Source organism: Diaphorina citri, unplaced genomic scaffold, assembly GCF_000475195.1.
Source record: "Diaphorina citri unplaced genomic scaffold, Diaci psyllid genome assembly version 1.1 scaffold612, whole genome shotgun sequence".
NCBI classification, from domain to species: domain Eukaryota; kingdom Metazoa; phylum Arthropoda; class Insecta; order Hemiptera; family Psyllidae; genus Diaphorina; species Diaphorina citri.
The window spans coordinates 137,654-154,362 of NW_007378045.1; the positions used below are offsets into that span (position 1 = coordinate 137,654).

General features: G+C 37.6%; 1 protein-coding gene across 1 annotated transcript in view; it reads right to left on the reverse strand.

Annotated features, from left to right (window-relative positions):
- LOC113467984 overlaps window positions 1-16,086 on the reverse strand; it is a 33,988-nt gene extending 17,902 nt beyond the window's left edge. The window contains exon 1 of the mRNA XM_026824567.1: window positions 15,946-16,086. Within this exon, the coding sequence (XP_026680368.1) occupies window positions 15,946-16,086 (141 nt within the window). The remainder of the gene's footprint in view (window positions 1-15,945) is intronic.
- Window positions 16,087-16,709: the final 623 nt, after the last annotated feature.

The following is a 16,709-nucleotide window of genomic DNA, read 5'->3' on the forward strand; positions in this document are numbered from 1 at the left end:
GCCATCCTGTCGGATAGTCTGGGGATGGATTTGTTCCGATTTTTCTGTTCAAGAGTGTAGTATTAAGTACTTACAAGTCTACCTACACTTGTACATGTTGCCAACTTGTCATTGGTTTAGCCATGTTGCCATGTGGAGCAGTATCCAAACCTACGATAAAGACCAACATGAGTCCGAAAATGGACCTTCCTCATGTTGTTCCCGTGTGTAGGCTTGCACACTGGAGGTTCCGGGTTCGACTACCGATCAAGTCGAAGTTTTTTCGGTTCTGTGTTTCTGATACGGACACTCAGTCTTCTGAGGACAATTTAGTGATGGGTAGCTACTTTAATCGCGTAGCGACCAGTGGAGGCATTGCCAGAGTAAAAAGGAAAGTTGTTGACAGAATTAGTAAAAAAAAAGAGGTACGAACAATGTACATTGTACGTCATACATAGTACAACAAGGGACATCCTATTCAAAATGCACGGGAATAGACATTGCAATTTTGCAATCTGTTAATACATAATAATTATGTAGGTATTATCATGAATTCATCACGAATGCGTCGATCTGAACATTTTGGGGTTCCGCCCTCCATTGTACATTGTATTTGTCCATGATTAGTGATTACCAACAATACCTATAGATAACTATTAGCTATTATTTTGCAAAACTGTTCCCTGATCGTAACTGTCGTAAACAAATTGGAAAAGAGGTAATGTGTTTTTTTTTTTTTTTTTTTTTTTTTAATTTTTTTTGTACAATACACTCGTTTGTATATGTACTTCTCGCGAGTGGAACTTACGAGTACCTGTTTTCTTTGCTACACTGGCGAGCAGAAATTTCTGCACCTACCTTTTGTTTGTTCTAAATATGGACAGTAGGTACAGTCATGAGCAAATTTCTGTATACAGGTACGGTAACCCAAGAGGAAAAAATCGGGCACATTGCCAATAGATCAGTTGCGCTTACTTGGGTGATGTTTCAAAGTCATAGAGCAGGAAATACGAGGACCGACGGAATTTTTCTTTTTCTTCTACGACTTCTAGATCCCGAGACAAATCGATTTAAAAAATATCGGTAAATCGTGAACTTTGACGTCACGGCATACGCTCCCGTAGGCGATGACGTCACATCAAATGTCCCGAGCAAAGCTCCCTCGCAGGCAACGCATTAATGTGTTTGTGCGCATACGTTTCTGCGCATTTCTTTCTGCTCCTCCGCTAGCGCGCTTGCATAGTGGCGCTACCTAACGGACGAAAAAAACAACTGCGTAAAGTCTGACGTCACACATATTTGAACTCTTTCATTAGAACGGAAAATAAAAATTGAATTTTCGACCTTTTACAGTTATTTTTTTTTTTGGATTCATCATGGAGATATGTTTTTTTTCTAACTTTTCAACTAAAAAAAATGCTAATATTCTTGGATGCATACCTGGAGTTTCCATTCTAACGCCCTATTCAACAACTCCAATTCCAGTTCATTTATTTTTCAAGTAGGTTGCAAAATTTGCAATTTACAATGTCTATTTTGGTTCAGAAATTTGCATACAAGTTCAAACCCCCGCTTAAAATAACTTGCAAACAACTTCAAACTAGAGGCCTTCTTAGTCCGTTTCTTTCTCTCTCTCTCTCTCTCTCTCTCTCTCTCTCTCTCTCTCTCTCTCTCTCTCTTTTTTTTAATTACATCTACACTTGATCTATTTGAACGAATCAAAATAAGAACAAGCAAGCAACAACTTCAAACTATAGAGGCCTTCTTAGTCCGTTTCTTTCTTTCTCTCTCTCTCTCTCTAACACACACACACACACACACACACACATACACACACACACACACACACACACACCTTTCCAGGTACCTATGTTGTTCCTTTCTTTTCCACGCTCGCCTAAGACCTATGCCGATTACGTATGTTCGTATAATCTACTTTAGAGTCTAATATTGTAGTTTAAAAAGTTTACACTAAATAATATTCTTTATTTCTTACCCAAATTCAAACAGGTACTCTCATCAGGCCGGTGTGTGTGAAAGGGTTAATTTCCACGGGCCCGGATATGTATTCCAGTCATGCAACCCACTTAACCCGTCACACCACTTGTTGAACTTCCAATCTAAAAACCGGCAGCCTACGCCTGGATAATAAATATCTAAATAATTTAGCTGTATTTTCCGTCCGCAATTTCTCCTCTTCTGAAGCTCGTTTTCCCTCTTTTGGATTGATAGCGCGTGCAGAGGAGGACAGGATAGGAGAATACCCGCCGGGGTCGTTCCAAGAACGAACCTTATCTGTTTAGCATAAATTTCGGTTCAACCGGAATCGAACCCACGACTTACCACAAGCTAGGACTTGCGTGATACCTTCAGAGCTAACTAGGCTGACAAATCGAATTGGACATTTGGAGAATGCCAGATTCCGAACTGGTTGGTTTTGTTACACATTGTGGCGATTCTGGCATATAACTGGCATCAGGCTAGAACTAATAATAATGAGAGGTAATTAGTCGAAGAATATTGCCATTTGATTATGCAGCAGCATCAGCATAAAACTCAAAATTAAACTCCTTGGAAAATTCTTCCCCTTCCGAAAAACAAGAACAATAAATTCCTGAAAACCCGGGCGGAAACATTTTTCCTGTAAAGGCAAACATGCAAAAGAACAATATTTCCCCGCCTAAAAAACCAACATTGTAAATCTCGGTTAATCATGCTAAAATGAGCAGCAATTGCGGGAATTTCTCTAGTTCCCGTTCCAACTTTCTGAAATTTCAGCCCAAACAAAGCCCATCAGTTAAAAAAGCCCCCTTTTTCTGTTTAAAAAAGAGGAAAGATAAAATTTTGCTTAATTACTTTTTTGCTCTTTTTCAGTTAGGCTGTTTGTGAGTTGAGGAATAAAATGTAATGGGTAAATTGAATTTTCTCAATTCTCACTTTTTTTTCTCTTTCTCCGAAAAGTAAGTTTCCGTCAAAGTTGCCACTCCATTTGAACAACTTTAACAATAAACTCTTTCTAAATCAGTACCCTAATCTTCAAAAATACAGGTTCTTCAAATGGAGGACTACTCACTATTATTGACTGAGACAATCTCTGCCATTCAACCCAGTCACTTGTCTTACTTCTCTGACAGGTATAATTATCACGTCTAGGGGGAGACCGGGGTGTGTTCGGACGTGGGGCTTGTTCAGACAGGGCGAATAACTCAGCCACGTTATGTTTGATCTTGCCGAAACTCGGAAAAAAATTTAAAAAATCAAAAAGTGAAAAGCGTCCGAACACGCCCCGGTCTCCCCTACTCACTATTATTGACTGAGACAATCTCTGCCATTCAACCCAGTCACTTGTCTTACTTCTCTGACAGGTATAATTATCACGTCTAGATCAATAGACACGCTTATATCATTCTTATCGAATTGAGGAAGCCTATCATTAGTGTCATTTAAACTCTGGTCAATTAGGAATATTAAGATGCCATGAGTAATTGAGTACAAACGCTCAAGATACATAGATAACAGGCTGACAATCTTGGACATCCTCACAGGATTTACATCTCTATTAAGTAATTATACGTATCACGCGATTTTGAAATCTGAAAGTAATTTGAACTACAAAGCACAGTATGTAAATAATTGTAAGTACAACAAGTGTTACATACGTAATTGTATAACAAGTGTTTTTATAAATATACAAACGCTGAAGATACATAGATAACAGGCTGACAATCTTGGACATCCTCACAGGATTTACATCTCTATTAATTATACGTATCACGCGATTTTGAAATCTGAAAGTAATTTGAACTACAAAGCACGGTATGTAAATAAAAATTGTAAGTACAACAAGTGTTACATACCTAATTGTATAACAAGTGTTTTTAAAAATATGTTTATTATGTTTGCGTTAAAGGTAAGTTAAGAAACCACCGTAAATATCATAAGCGAAAACAAGCGTTAAAGCAACACCAAGGATTTTAAACTCGATCTATCGGATTCGAGTCCCAAAATGACAAGAAATTTTATGAGATAGATATATACTTTATTTGTAATAATAATTGTTACAATTGGTTTATTACAATTGGTTTATTGGAGAGATGGTACAACCCAAGACATGGACGAACCTGAAATTCAGGCCATAGCGACGGAGCCCCAAACACGTATACTCGTTGTTGAAATACATTACTTTCCTTCTTATAGGATAAGGAAAGTAAAAAAAAGTAGAAAATTTCAGTATATTATCCCTGTTTACTTAAAGTGCACCTTTAACTCGTAAAAAAAGCTACGTCAAGCCCAAATGGAATTGCTGCCGGAAAAAGATGGTGGTAGGGGCAAAAAAATTGATAAGAAAGGGAAACAGGAAATGGGGGAAATATCCAGATAGAATTCCCGGGGGAAAAATAAACAATTGAAGCAACTATAAGGCGGGTTACAAATGGGCCCGGATAGGATGGCTGTCAGTGAAATTTAGATGGTCATTGCCCCCAGTTAAAACTTACCCCTCATTTTCAGGGGAAAAAAGGAAAGCCTTTTGAACTAGCCTTGGAATTTTCCTGAAGTATCTACTGAAGTTTAGTTCGTAGTTTCATGTTAGATAGATATATACTTTATTTGTAATAATAATTTGTAATAATAGTTTCATGTTAAACCTGTCCAGTACATTATGGATCAAAGGCATTTTGAACATTGCACACTTAATTTGAACAGCAAAATTACACAAGGAATAACAATAATCCTTGAGCAATTTCAATGTCCTTGAACGTTACATGTGCCAAAAAATACAAGAACAACAAGAAAACGTTCAATACCGCCTGCCCAGTCAGAGTTAATCCCCAATTTAGAAAAAAAAAATCGCTCAATCATTCACTTCAACAAAAACATTATTGTCCTCACTCAACTCAATAAATTGACGAAAATCCCCTCTAAATCCGTAAAACATGAATTTCGCAATTCCTTGTCTTTTTTCAGGGAACACAAAATAATTGATTCTCTTTTGATAAGAACGACTCTGAATCATTTCAGAAATTTAGACTCTAATCCCTCAATCGCAGTATTTTAGGGGTCACATATCATACTCTAGGGAGAGAGGTTGGAACATATATTTCAAAATGCCACTAATTACTTCATTACATGACTCGTGCGATGTCACATTGTGTCTCAAGATATCGCTGTATATGTTGCTGTGAATTCTTGAAAGGATGCGGAATTGCATATATTACAGAAATTGGTCACCAGATTATTCTCTTTGTAAACTTGTACATATGTTTGCATGTTCGGTTATTGATTATATTGATTCACAGACAGTCAGTATTGAGACGAGAACCAAGGTCGTTCAATCTTTAAAAGGATTTCCTTAATCATGATTAATTGACCGCGTCAGAGAATACAAATCAAAATAAATAATAGAGTACCAAAAAAAAAAGTAATCAAAATTCATCAATATAACCAAAATATATATAAATTGTTTTGAGTGGTGTAATCAAAATAAGTAAGCTATAAGTAATGTGATGTGAATGTATTGGAAAATAATCTAAATTCAATTCTGCTGTTATTCTCCAATGTACGTCACAATTATAATTCTCCTCTTATTGATTAATGCTTGTACAGAGTTGTAGCTGTTTTCCGGTTAGGAACATTGGTATTTAACCTCGATTATCAATACCTACTTAATAGTGTTCTTTCTTTGGCTGTGTCCATAACATGAATCTATGTTGTCGAGGCAGTGTACGGTTTTGTCGACGTCGGTCGAGCCAGCCGACTACGTGTGGACACAGCTTTTGACCGTAAAAATACGAATATTTGACCGTGATTATCAAGTCTCACCAAGGCTTCTTGACGAATTTTATGCAGCAGCATCAGCATAAAACTCAAAATTAAACTCCTTGGAAAATTCTTCCCCTTCCGAAAAACAAGAACAATAAATTCCTGAAAACCCGGGCGGAAACATTTTTCCTGCAAAGGCAAACATGCAAAAGAACAATATTTCCTCGCCTAAAAAACCAACATTGTAAATCTCGGTTAATCATGCTAAAATGAGCAGCAATTGCGGGAATTTCTCTAGTTCCCGTTCCAACTTCAGACTCTAATCCCTCAATTGCAGTATTTTAGATTTTAGGGGTCACATATCATACTCTAGGTCTAGGGAGAGAGGTTGGAACATAATATGTTCCAACCTCTCTAATTACTTCATTACATGACTCGTGCCATGTCACATTGAGTCTCAAGATATCGCTGTATATATGTTGCTGTGAATTCTTGAAGTTGTAGGAACATTGGTATTTAACCGCGATTATCAATACCTACTTAATAGTGCTCTTTCTTTAGCTGTGTCCATAACATGAATCTATGTTGTCGAGGCAGTGTACGGTTTTGTCGACGTCGGTCGAGCCGGCCGACTACGTGTGGACACAGCTTTTGACCGTAAAAATACGAATATTTGACCGTGATTATCAAGTCTCACCAAGGCTTCTTGACGAATCACTGAAATCGCATACGAAACATTACAAAGATCTTGATGAGTATGAGGAGCCTTCGAATTTTGCTATTTAGAATGCTCACTAAAAAGCCTTGGTGACAACTGATAATCGCATTAATCGCGGTTGACTATCAAAATATTCACACCACTTCTAGAAATCACAGCAACATATACCTACATGTACGAGTACACTATACGTATTCATATGTCACCGTGTTATTTGAGATATTCGAAATGGTATTCCACGATGTTCGAGATGTGTTCTTTATCATCTTACTTTCTACATCTAGTTCTACTTCCTCCGATATACTTCCGATATCGTGTACGGTATTTCCCAACTTCCTTCTCAATTTCATCGTCGAGATGTGTTCTTTAACATCTTACTTTCTACATCTAGTTCTACTTCCTCCGATATGCTTCCGATATCGTGTACGGTATTTCCCAACTTCCTTCTCAATTTCATCTATTAGAGGGTCTAGAAACTACTAGGGGAGTCTATTAAGAGCCCATTATTTATAAACATGGGGGTTTGTTTCGGAAACGAGCGTCTCGATAATTCCAATTGTATTTTTACAATGAACAGATGCCTCTTGATTCTCATTCAATGTGCCATTGAACAGATTTGTTTACTTTCTTTTCTAAGAGAGATCAATCAAATCTCAAAATAAAACTGCAAATTGCAAACAGTTTTAGTGGGTATTGGATTGAATTGGTTAAGTGCTTCAACTACCACTGGATCACATACAGTCACATAGAATGTGCCATTGAACAGATTTGTTTACTTTCTTTTCTAAGAGCTAGAGATCAATCAAATCTGAAAAGAAAACTGCAAATTGCAAACAGTTTTAGTGGGTATTGGATTGAATTGGTTAAGTGCTTCAACTACCACTGGATCACATACAGTCACATACATATTAGCCTCCTGGTTCTTCTTTCTGGACGTTCTTCAAGCACTTACCCAAAGTCAACATTACTTGCCGCAATAAGGCAAGTGTAGTGTAAGACCAATGATAATATTTTGTTGTTTTAATTGAAAATACTCGTACGTATTTTAATGGAAAGAGCACAAATGTGCATTCTACTGAGAAAAATTTCAGAAAATGGTCAAATATTGTGAATGCATTTCTCGCGTTTCCTCAATCCTCATACCTAACGTTTTGTTTACATCACTAGCCGATCTATCCATAACGAAATATAAAAAAAATATTATCAGACGGTCGAGCTCACAGACTCGATTCTGTCAAAACGTGAGTAATTGATGATGTTTACAATATTTCGGGGCGTTTTCTTCTGCCCCTGAACTGGAAACCATTTCCACTAGGATAGTGTAACGTATTCATTTCCACTCTGACGTAGGATATACTACCCCATAACGATGTTACGCCTGATTGAGCACATGTAGGAGATCCTTTTGACTTCTTCTTTCTGGACGTTCTTCAAGCACTTACCCAAAGTCAACATTACTTGCCGCAACAAGGCATGTGTAGTGAGACCAATGATAATAATGATAATATCTAATATGGCTCACTTTATGATAATCACTTACCTAATTGGAATTGGGTGACACCACTCTCTAAGTCTAAGTCCTCCAAAACACTAAACAAAGAAAAGGTGTGAGTCTATAAATCGCAAGTTTGCGGTCTAATTGCCAAACTGCTCCAGATAGTCCAATGGGGCTCAACCACTTTTTTTTTCTTCGCTGATAAAGGAAGTTCGAAACACGCTGATTTCAATAGAAATGCTTAAAATTTCATTGGGTGAAATTTTGTGTGATATGTGAACTTTGGTGTGTGAAATTTAACGGAATGGTAGGATGAAAGCATTGGAATTCCCTCATTCTAATGGGAATCAAACTTTCTTGACTTGGCGGGGCGGAGCGCTACCGCGCTCCTTAATCTGGGATACACTTCAATTTGAAACGTTTTTCATCGCCCCAATTAGTTTTTATTAATCGTGTCTGGTATGCTTGGGTGAAGTTGATAGCCCGAGATGGTTTTGGAAAGTATTTCCAATATTTGGAGATCCATGAGTCATTGGAACTTCCTGAGATGCGTCTGTCGGTGGTGGGGCATTTTGACGAAGAGTATGTGGAGGGATTATTGTGTCTGAACAAATTAAATTTGTGATCGGTGAAATTTTGTGTGATATGTCAACTTTTGTGTGTGAAATTTAACGGAATGGTAGGATGAAAGCATTGGAATTCCCTCATTCTAATGGGAATCTGGGATACACTCTAATTTGAAACGTTTTTCATCGCCCCAATTAGTTTTTATTAATCGTGTCTGGTATGCCTGGGTGAAGTTGATAGCCCGAGATAGATTTGTGATGGGTGAAATTTTGTGTGATAAATATGTGAACTTTGGTGTGTGAAATTTAACGGAATGGTAGGATGAAAGCATTGGAATTCCCTCATTCTAATGGGAATCTGGGATACACTTTAATTTGAAACGTTTTTCATCGCCCCAATTAGTTCTTATTAATCGTGTCTGGTATGCCTGGGTGAAGTTGATAGCCCGAGATGGTTTTGGAAAGTATTTCCAATATTTGGAGATCCATGAGTCATTGGAACTTCCTGAGATGCGTCTCTTCTAACCTCTTTTTTCCCAGAAAATTCCCAGAGGGAAGAAATTTGCAAAAACTCATTGAAAATACTCTTAATAGGTACATAAGTATTTCATCGCCATGAAGTTGGGTAATCTTCAATTACTAGTGAGCACTCTTCTATTTCTCCATTTTCCACCATTAAACACAACTCAAAAATGTTTACTCCACCCACTGTACAGCAAAAGCAACAGATACACAGTCAGCAATGCTATCTACAACATTTGACAAATAACATTCTCTCCTTTAAGGAATCCATTTTATGGTATTGAAACTCCTTTCAGATAACGTGTAATGGGGAATCTTCAACGAGTTCCAAACCCAAGATGATTTGGCAAAAAGCATAAAAAGACACAAAGCTTTTAATGTATCATTCAACTATCTGAAGATTGTGAACAAACTGAGTGTGAGTGAGAAGGGAGAGATAGGGAGAGAAAAAGAGAGAGACAGAAAGAAAGAGGAAGAGATAGAGAGAGGAGGAGAGAGAGAAATGGAAGGAGAGAACTCCGGAAATGGAAAGCTATTACTGTGAGAATTTTTTCCACCTGGGATCGCTTGGATAGGACAGCGCTGAATGTTCCGGTACATTAACAAATTTATTGATATATCTACCTACGAGTATCAGATGAATATACTTTCTGCTCCAACTTGCCTACTGCCTTTGAAATATAAAAGGAACACGAAGTAGAGAGTAGTAAAATGGAGTAAATACTAAATAGGTACTGCAGTAATTTGACAGTTTTGAGGTTTGTGTCAGAACTCAGAATGATCTGCAAGGTTGGAGAAATGCCGATTCTGAAGACTCTTTTTCAAAACAACGAATAAGACAAATTGAAAAAGACCTTTCCTCTATTTACAGCGCTGAGATGTTTGATGTTACGTAGGTTTCTACTAAAGACGTACCCGTCATTATAGTTATAGCAACATGGATAGCAACATCACAGATGCTATGGTACCCGTCATTATAGATACTATCACAGATAGTTATAGCAACATAGATGTGATTCACAGATGGTATAGCACCGTTCCATCATCAGACTTGATAATAGTCATAAAGTCATAGTCACTGCCGTGGGTACCAGAGGTATCAACAAAAACGCAATCAACAACGAAAAAACATCAACACACCATTCAAGATCATCAAACTCACACAGACCATGCCCATAATCATAACAAAACTGTTGATACAAATTACGATATTGTCTTGCCAGGTGAAAGTTTGAGTCTATTTTGTCTCTCAGTTGGGTTTTTAGCGTGTCTCTGTAGACTTCGAACTCTAGAACTAAGACTTCATGACAACATAGGATAAGGAAAGTAAAAAAAAGGTAGAAAATTTCAGTAGATTATTCCTGTTTACTTAAAGTACACCTTTAACTCGTAAAAAAAGCTACGTCAAGCCCAAATGGAACTGCTGCCGGAAAAAAATGGTGGTAGGGGCAAGAAAATTGATAAGAAAGGGAAACAGGAAATGGGAGAAATATCCAGATAGAATTCCCCGGGGAAAAATAAACAATTGAAGCAACCATAAGACGGGATACAAATGGGCCCGGATAGGATGGCTGTCAGTGAAATTTAGATGGTCATTGCCCCCAGTTAAAACTTACCGCTCATTTTCAGGGGAAAAAAAAGAAAGCCTTTTGAACTAGCCTTGGAATTTTCCTGGAGCATCTACTGAAGTTTAGTTCGTAGTTTCATGTTAGATAGATATATACTTTATTTGTAATAATAATTTGTAATAATAGTTTCATGTTAAAGGACTTCGTTCTTTGGCCTCGATTCTTTGAAAAGTTTAACAAGAAGACGTGGGTGACTTTTGTATCCGCCGGAATGCCTTTTCAGTACTTTGGTGTGCTCGGTACCTTTACAGTTGATGGCCAGACCCTATTAGAGTGGAAATCTACCAATACTGATGTAACTTGTGGGTCTTGTGATGCAAGAATTGGAGTTTTTGGTCTAAGAAGCGTTGATTTTAGGACCAAACTTGATATGCAATAAGAGTTTGTGATATAAATTTCAAGAAACTGATGCTGATGCCAGAGAGTAGAACATCATTTGTCAGATTAATCTAACATTTGAGATAATGAAAAGAGCGGAACATATAGAGGAAATCAAGATTGAGAAACGACAAAACAAGGGGAAGAGATATAATTTGAAGCTTTAAATGCAGACGAAAACAAAAATGCTGATGCCAGAGAGTAGAACATCATTTGTCAGATTAATCTAACATTTGAGATAATGAAAAGAGGGGAACATATAGAGGAAATCAAGATTGAGAAACGACTAAAAAAGGGGAAGAGATATAATTTGAAGCTTTGAATGCAGACGAAAACAAAAGTCATGAAACACCAGCGAGGTGTAATAAAACTTATCGAGGGAGAGGGCTTGATTTATGTGAAACGCAGTGACTAGTAATCGCCTATAGTAGGTACATCATTTGCATTGCATTGCACGATGCTTTGCAAACACGTCAAAACTAGTGCAACGCACATCAAAGACATTCTACTTCTTTTAGAAAACTTGCAATGGGGAATCTTTAACTGAGTTCCAAACCCAAGATGATTTGGCAAAAAGCATAAAAAGACACAAAGCTTTTAATGTATCATTCAACTATCTGAAGATTGTGAACGAACTGAGTGTGAGTGAGAAGGGAGAGAGAGAGATATAGGGAGAGAAAAATAGAGAGAGAGAAAGAGGAAGAGATAGAGAGAGGAAGAGAGAGAGAAATGGAAGGAGAGAACTCCGGAAATGGAAAGCTATTACTGTGAGAATTTTTTCCACCTGGGATCGCTTGGATAGGACAGCGCTGAATGTTCCGGTACATTAACAAATTTATTGATATATCTACCTACGAGTATCAGATGAATACTTTCTGCTCCAACTGTGCTTACTGCCTTTGAAATATAAAAGGAACACGAAGTAGAGAGTGCTAAAATGGAGTAAATACTAAATAGGTACTGCTCTAATTTGACAGTTTTGAGGTTTGTGTCAGAACTCAGATTGATCTGCAAGGTTGGAGAAATGCAGATTCTGAAGACTCTTTTTCAAAACAACGAATAAGACAAATTGAAAAGGACCTTTCCCATATACATAGCGCTGAGATCTTTGATATTACGTAGGTTTTTACTAAAGAGGTACCTATACCCGTCATTATAGGTACTATTACAGATGGTTATAGCAACATCATCATAGAATTCATAGATGGTAAAGCACCGTGCCATCATCAGACTTGATAATAGTCACTGTGGGTACCAGAGGTTCTCAGAACAAAAACGCAATCAACAACATAAAAAAATAAACACACCATTCAAGATCATCAAACCCACACACACAGACCATGCCCATCATCATAACAAAACTGTTGATACAAATTACGATATTGTCTTGCCAGGTGAAAGTTTGAGTCTATTTTGTGGGACACACAGACACACCCACGGACCAATGGCTGAAACTTTGGATTTAGGCTCTAAGGACCTCAAAACGTGTTTTGGCACTAAAAACTGACCATCGCTCTCGGATACCCACAAACGTTTGCTGCAATGTTTAAAAAACTTTGCTGCAACTTTCTCAAACACGTCCAAACTAACGAATTTCATTGCATTGCACGTTGTATTGCACAAGTCTGGACCCACCATTAGGATTGAAACGAATTGAGAATCATGCTATGGGTATTAGGACCCAGCTCGATGTGCTATGGGCCGCTGCTCGGTACAGGAACTAATTCCATCCCAACGTAAAAAACATCAACACACCATTCAAGATCATCAAACCCACACAGACCATGCCCATCATCATAACAAAATTGTTGATACAAATTACGATATTGTCTAGGTGAAAGTTTGAGTCTATTTTGTCTCTCAGTTGGGTTTTTAGCGTGTCTCTGTAGACTTCGAACTCTAGAACTAAGACTTCATGACATCCCAACGTAGTCCACAATGGTAAGCCGCAATCTAGATCACTTTCGCATGAAATTACATAAAAATTGCCTTCTTTACTTCATAATTCCCAAAAAGGAAGCAGAAAGTCTAAACAAATGACAAAAGGTTTCTTCTGAATCTCCAAAAAGTCACGGGGATTTCTCATCAAAAGGATATAAAACGATTCACGGCTTACAATTTCCATCAAACTCAATTGTTTTGTGGAAAAACAAAACTCAACATTTTCAAGTGCCACCACCCACACACAGCACAAGAAAAAAATAAAAAAAAGAAAAACAAAAAATCTCCAAAATCAACGAAAACCAACAAAATACAGCAGAATGGGATATATTGTTTGTTAAGGCTTTTCCCCCTTTTTTGGAGGGGGAGTGAGTGGCAGGGGAGAAATAACCGATGAAACTTGACGAGTGACAATAAAAATTCCCCCAAGCGTATTTTTCCCTTTTTTACCCCCAATGACTTGTTATTATTTCTCCCTCTCTCTGTCCTCAAACTCAATTGTTTTGTGGAAAAACAAAACTCAACATTTTCAAGTGCCACCACCCACACACAGCACAAGAAAAAAATAAAAAAAAGAAAAACAAAAAATCTCCAAAATCAACGAAAACCAACAAAATACAGCAGAATGGGATATATTGTTTGTTAAGGCTTTTCCCCCTTTTTTGGAGGGGGAGTGAGTGGCAGGGGAGAAATAACCGATGAAACTTGACGAGTGACAATAAAAATTCCCCCAAGCGTATTTTTCCCTTTTTTACCCCCAATGACTTGTTATTATTTCTCCCTCCCTCTGTCCTTGTCATTACGTCACCTCCTCTAAAGCTTTATGCCTTGGATGAATCATCTTTATTAAATTTTACACTTCCGACTCTCTCTCTCCCTCATACGTAAGAAAAAGGAAAAAATATCAAGAAAAGATGTTTCTTTATTTCTTCTTTTTAAGGTTCTCTTGGGCTTTGAGAAAGTTTTCAAGTGTGACGGCGGCTTTTGTAGCTATATTTTCGGATCTAAAATTTCCGAAGAACGCTAAGGAAAATTAATGTGGGGGTGGGGGGGACAAGAACAACTGTCCAATTGAAGGATCTTTGTCCAATCAAAATAGGGAGAGATAGGGAGAGAAAAAGAGAGAGAGAAAGAGGAAGAGATAGAGAGAGGAAGAGAGAGAGAAATGGAAGGAGAGAACTCCGGAAAACGAGTACACTATATGTATTCATATGTCAACGTGTTATTTGAGATATTCCAAATGGTATTCCACGATGTTCGAGATGTGTTCTTTAACGTCTTTCTTTCTACATCTAGTTCTACTTCCTCCGATATGCTTCCGATATCGTGTACGGTATTTCCCAACTTCCTTCTCAATTTCATCTATTAGATAGGATGAAAGTATTGGAATTCCCTCATTCTAATGGGAATCTGGGATACACTTTAATTTGAAACGTTTTTCATCGCCCCAATTAGTTTTTATTAATCGTGTCTGGTATGCCTGGGTGAAGTTGATAGCCCGAGATAGTTTTGGAAAGTGTTTCCAATATTTGAAGATCCATGAGTCATTGGAACTTCCTGAGATGCCTCTCTTCTAACCTCTTTTTTCCAGAAAATTCCCAGAGGGAAGAAATTTGCAAAAACTCATTGAAAATACTCTTAATAGGTACATAAGTATTTCATCGCCATGAAGTTGGGTAATCTTCAAGTACTAGTGAGCTCTCTTCTATTTCTCCATTTTCCACCATTAAACACAACTCAAAAATGTCTACTCCACCCACTGTACAGCAAAAGCAACAGATACACAGTCAGCAATGCTATCTACAACATTTGACAAATAACATTCTCTCCTTTAAGTTACTAGTGAGCACTCTTCTATTTCTCCATTTTCCACCATTAAACACAACTCAAAAATGTTTACTCCACCCACTGTACAGCAAAAGCAACAGATACACAGTCAGCAATGCTATCTACAACATTTGACAAATAACATTCTCTCCTTTAAGGAGATCCATGAGTCATTGGAACTTCCTGAGTTGCGTCTCTTCTAGCCTCTTTTTTAAATCCAGAAAATTGCCAGAGGGAAGAAATTTTCAAAAACTCGTTGAAAAGACTTTTCATAAGTATTTTCGTGTAAGTATTCCTTCAATTTTCCACCAGTAAAAACAAGGCAAAAAAGACCACTCTAATTGCTGTAAGTCTGTGCAGCAATAGCAACAGATATACAGACAGCAATGCTATCTACAACATTTGACAAATAACATTCTCTCCTTTAAGGAATCCATTTTATGGTACCTATTGAAACTCCTTTCAGATAACGTGTAATGGGGAATCTTCAACTGAGTTCCAAACCCAAGATGATTTGGCAAAAAGCATAAAAAGACCAGTAATACTTGCTCTATGTAGTAAATTGTAGTATGTACCTACCTACTTAAGCATAGATAAGTAGGTATACAGACTCATATGTTAGTTCCTCCTCCCCCTCTTTCTCCTCCTCCTCCTCCTCCTCCTCCCCCTCCTCTTCCTCTTCTGCTTCTTCTCCTTCTCTTCTTCTTCTTCTTCTTCTCATTTTCTATTCATATTCCAAACAAGGCGAAAACTTAACTTTAACATTTATGCACTTTCTTTTCGTAAGCAGAAGTTACTTATGGGTCAACTGAGGTGAATTGCGACATAAGACAAGGAAAAGCTTTCAATAATAGGGAAAAACACTTTGAACTTTTTCATTATAAAAATTGAATTTTCGACCTTTTACAGTTGTTTTTTTTCGGAGTTTTGACCTCAGATTTGGATTTTTCCCAACTTTTTACATAGGAATCGACCATTTATTTATAATTCGAGGCGGAGCGCTACCGCGCTCCTTAATCCTATGCAATCGTTCCCATCTCTTCCATATCACCCTGTAGTGAATTACTGATTGCGACGGCGATATGGCATTCATGTTTATTTTAACAGTTTGGTCTGATTCGGTGTAATTACCTGTGGTGCAACCACATTCGCATCAGTCTCCGTTTTATTCAGGAGAGTTGGATCTGAAACTTTCTCCATCAACATCTCCATATTCATCAAGTCAGAATAATCAACAGTATCTATTAACAGAATAATCAGCACCGTGATCATTATGGTGATGTTTATCTAAATAGATTCTAAATAGTCAACGCAGGGATACTCAACCTTGGGAAAATTACCACACAACGAGTAGACGGTAAATGGGTTAGCTCACCATTTTGACTTGGCTCGGCTTGGCTACAGACCATCAACCCAACTCGGTGCAGCTACACCGCTACAACAACAATAATAACAACAATCTGCTATAAACAGAACAACTTGAAAACCACACCATCAAGGTGCAGAGGAGTGAAGATTTTCTAGAATTTCTAGGAAAGGGATAAACAAATGACCAAACAAGTGACCCACATTCGCTGATTCCTGTCACCGTTTCAGTGTAGTGCTCTTGAAAATTGAAAAATTTCTGGGTGTGTGGTGGTATGGATGAAATGTCACCTTGCCCTCAGCTGGGTGAGGACAATGACGGAGTTGCTTGTGAGTAGCGGTAGAGTGGTACCCATACCATCAAAAGTTCATCAAAGACAGACAAAAGTGCGGAAATCGAAATTTCAAACACCAACCCTATAACTTTCTGAAAGATGAATTTCTGTTTTTGTTGAGATGAAATTTAATATGGCTAACTTTATTATAAACACTTACCTAATTGGAATTGGGTGACACCACTCTCTAAGTCT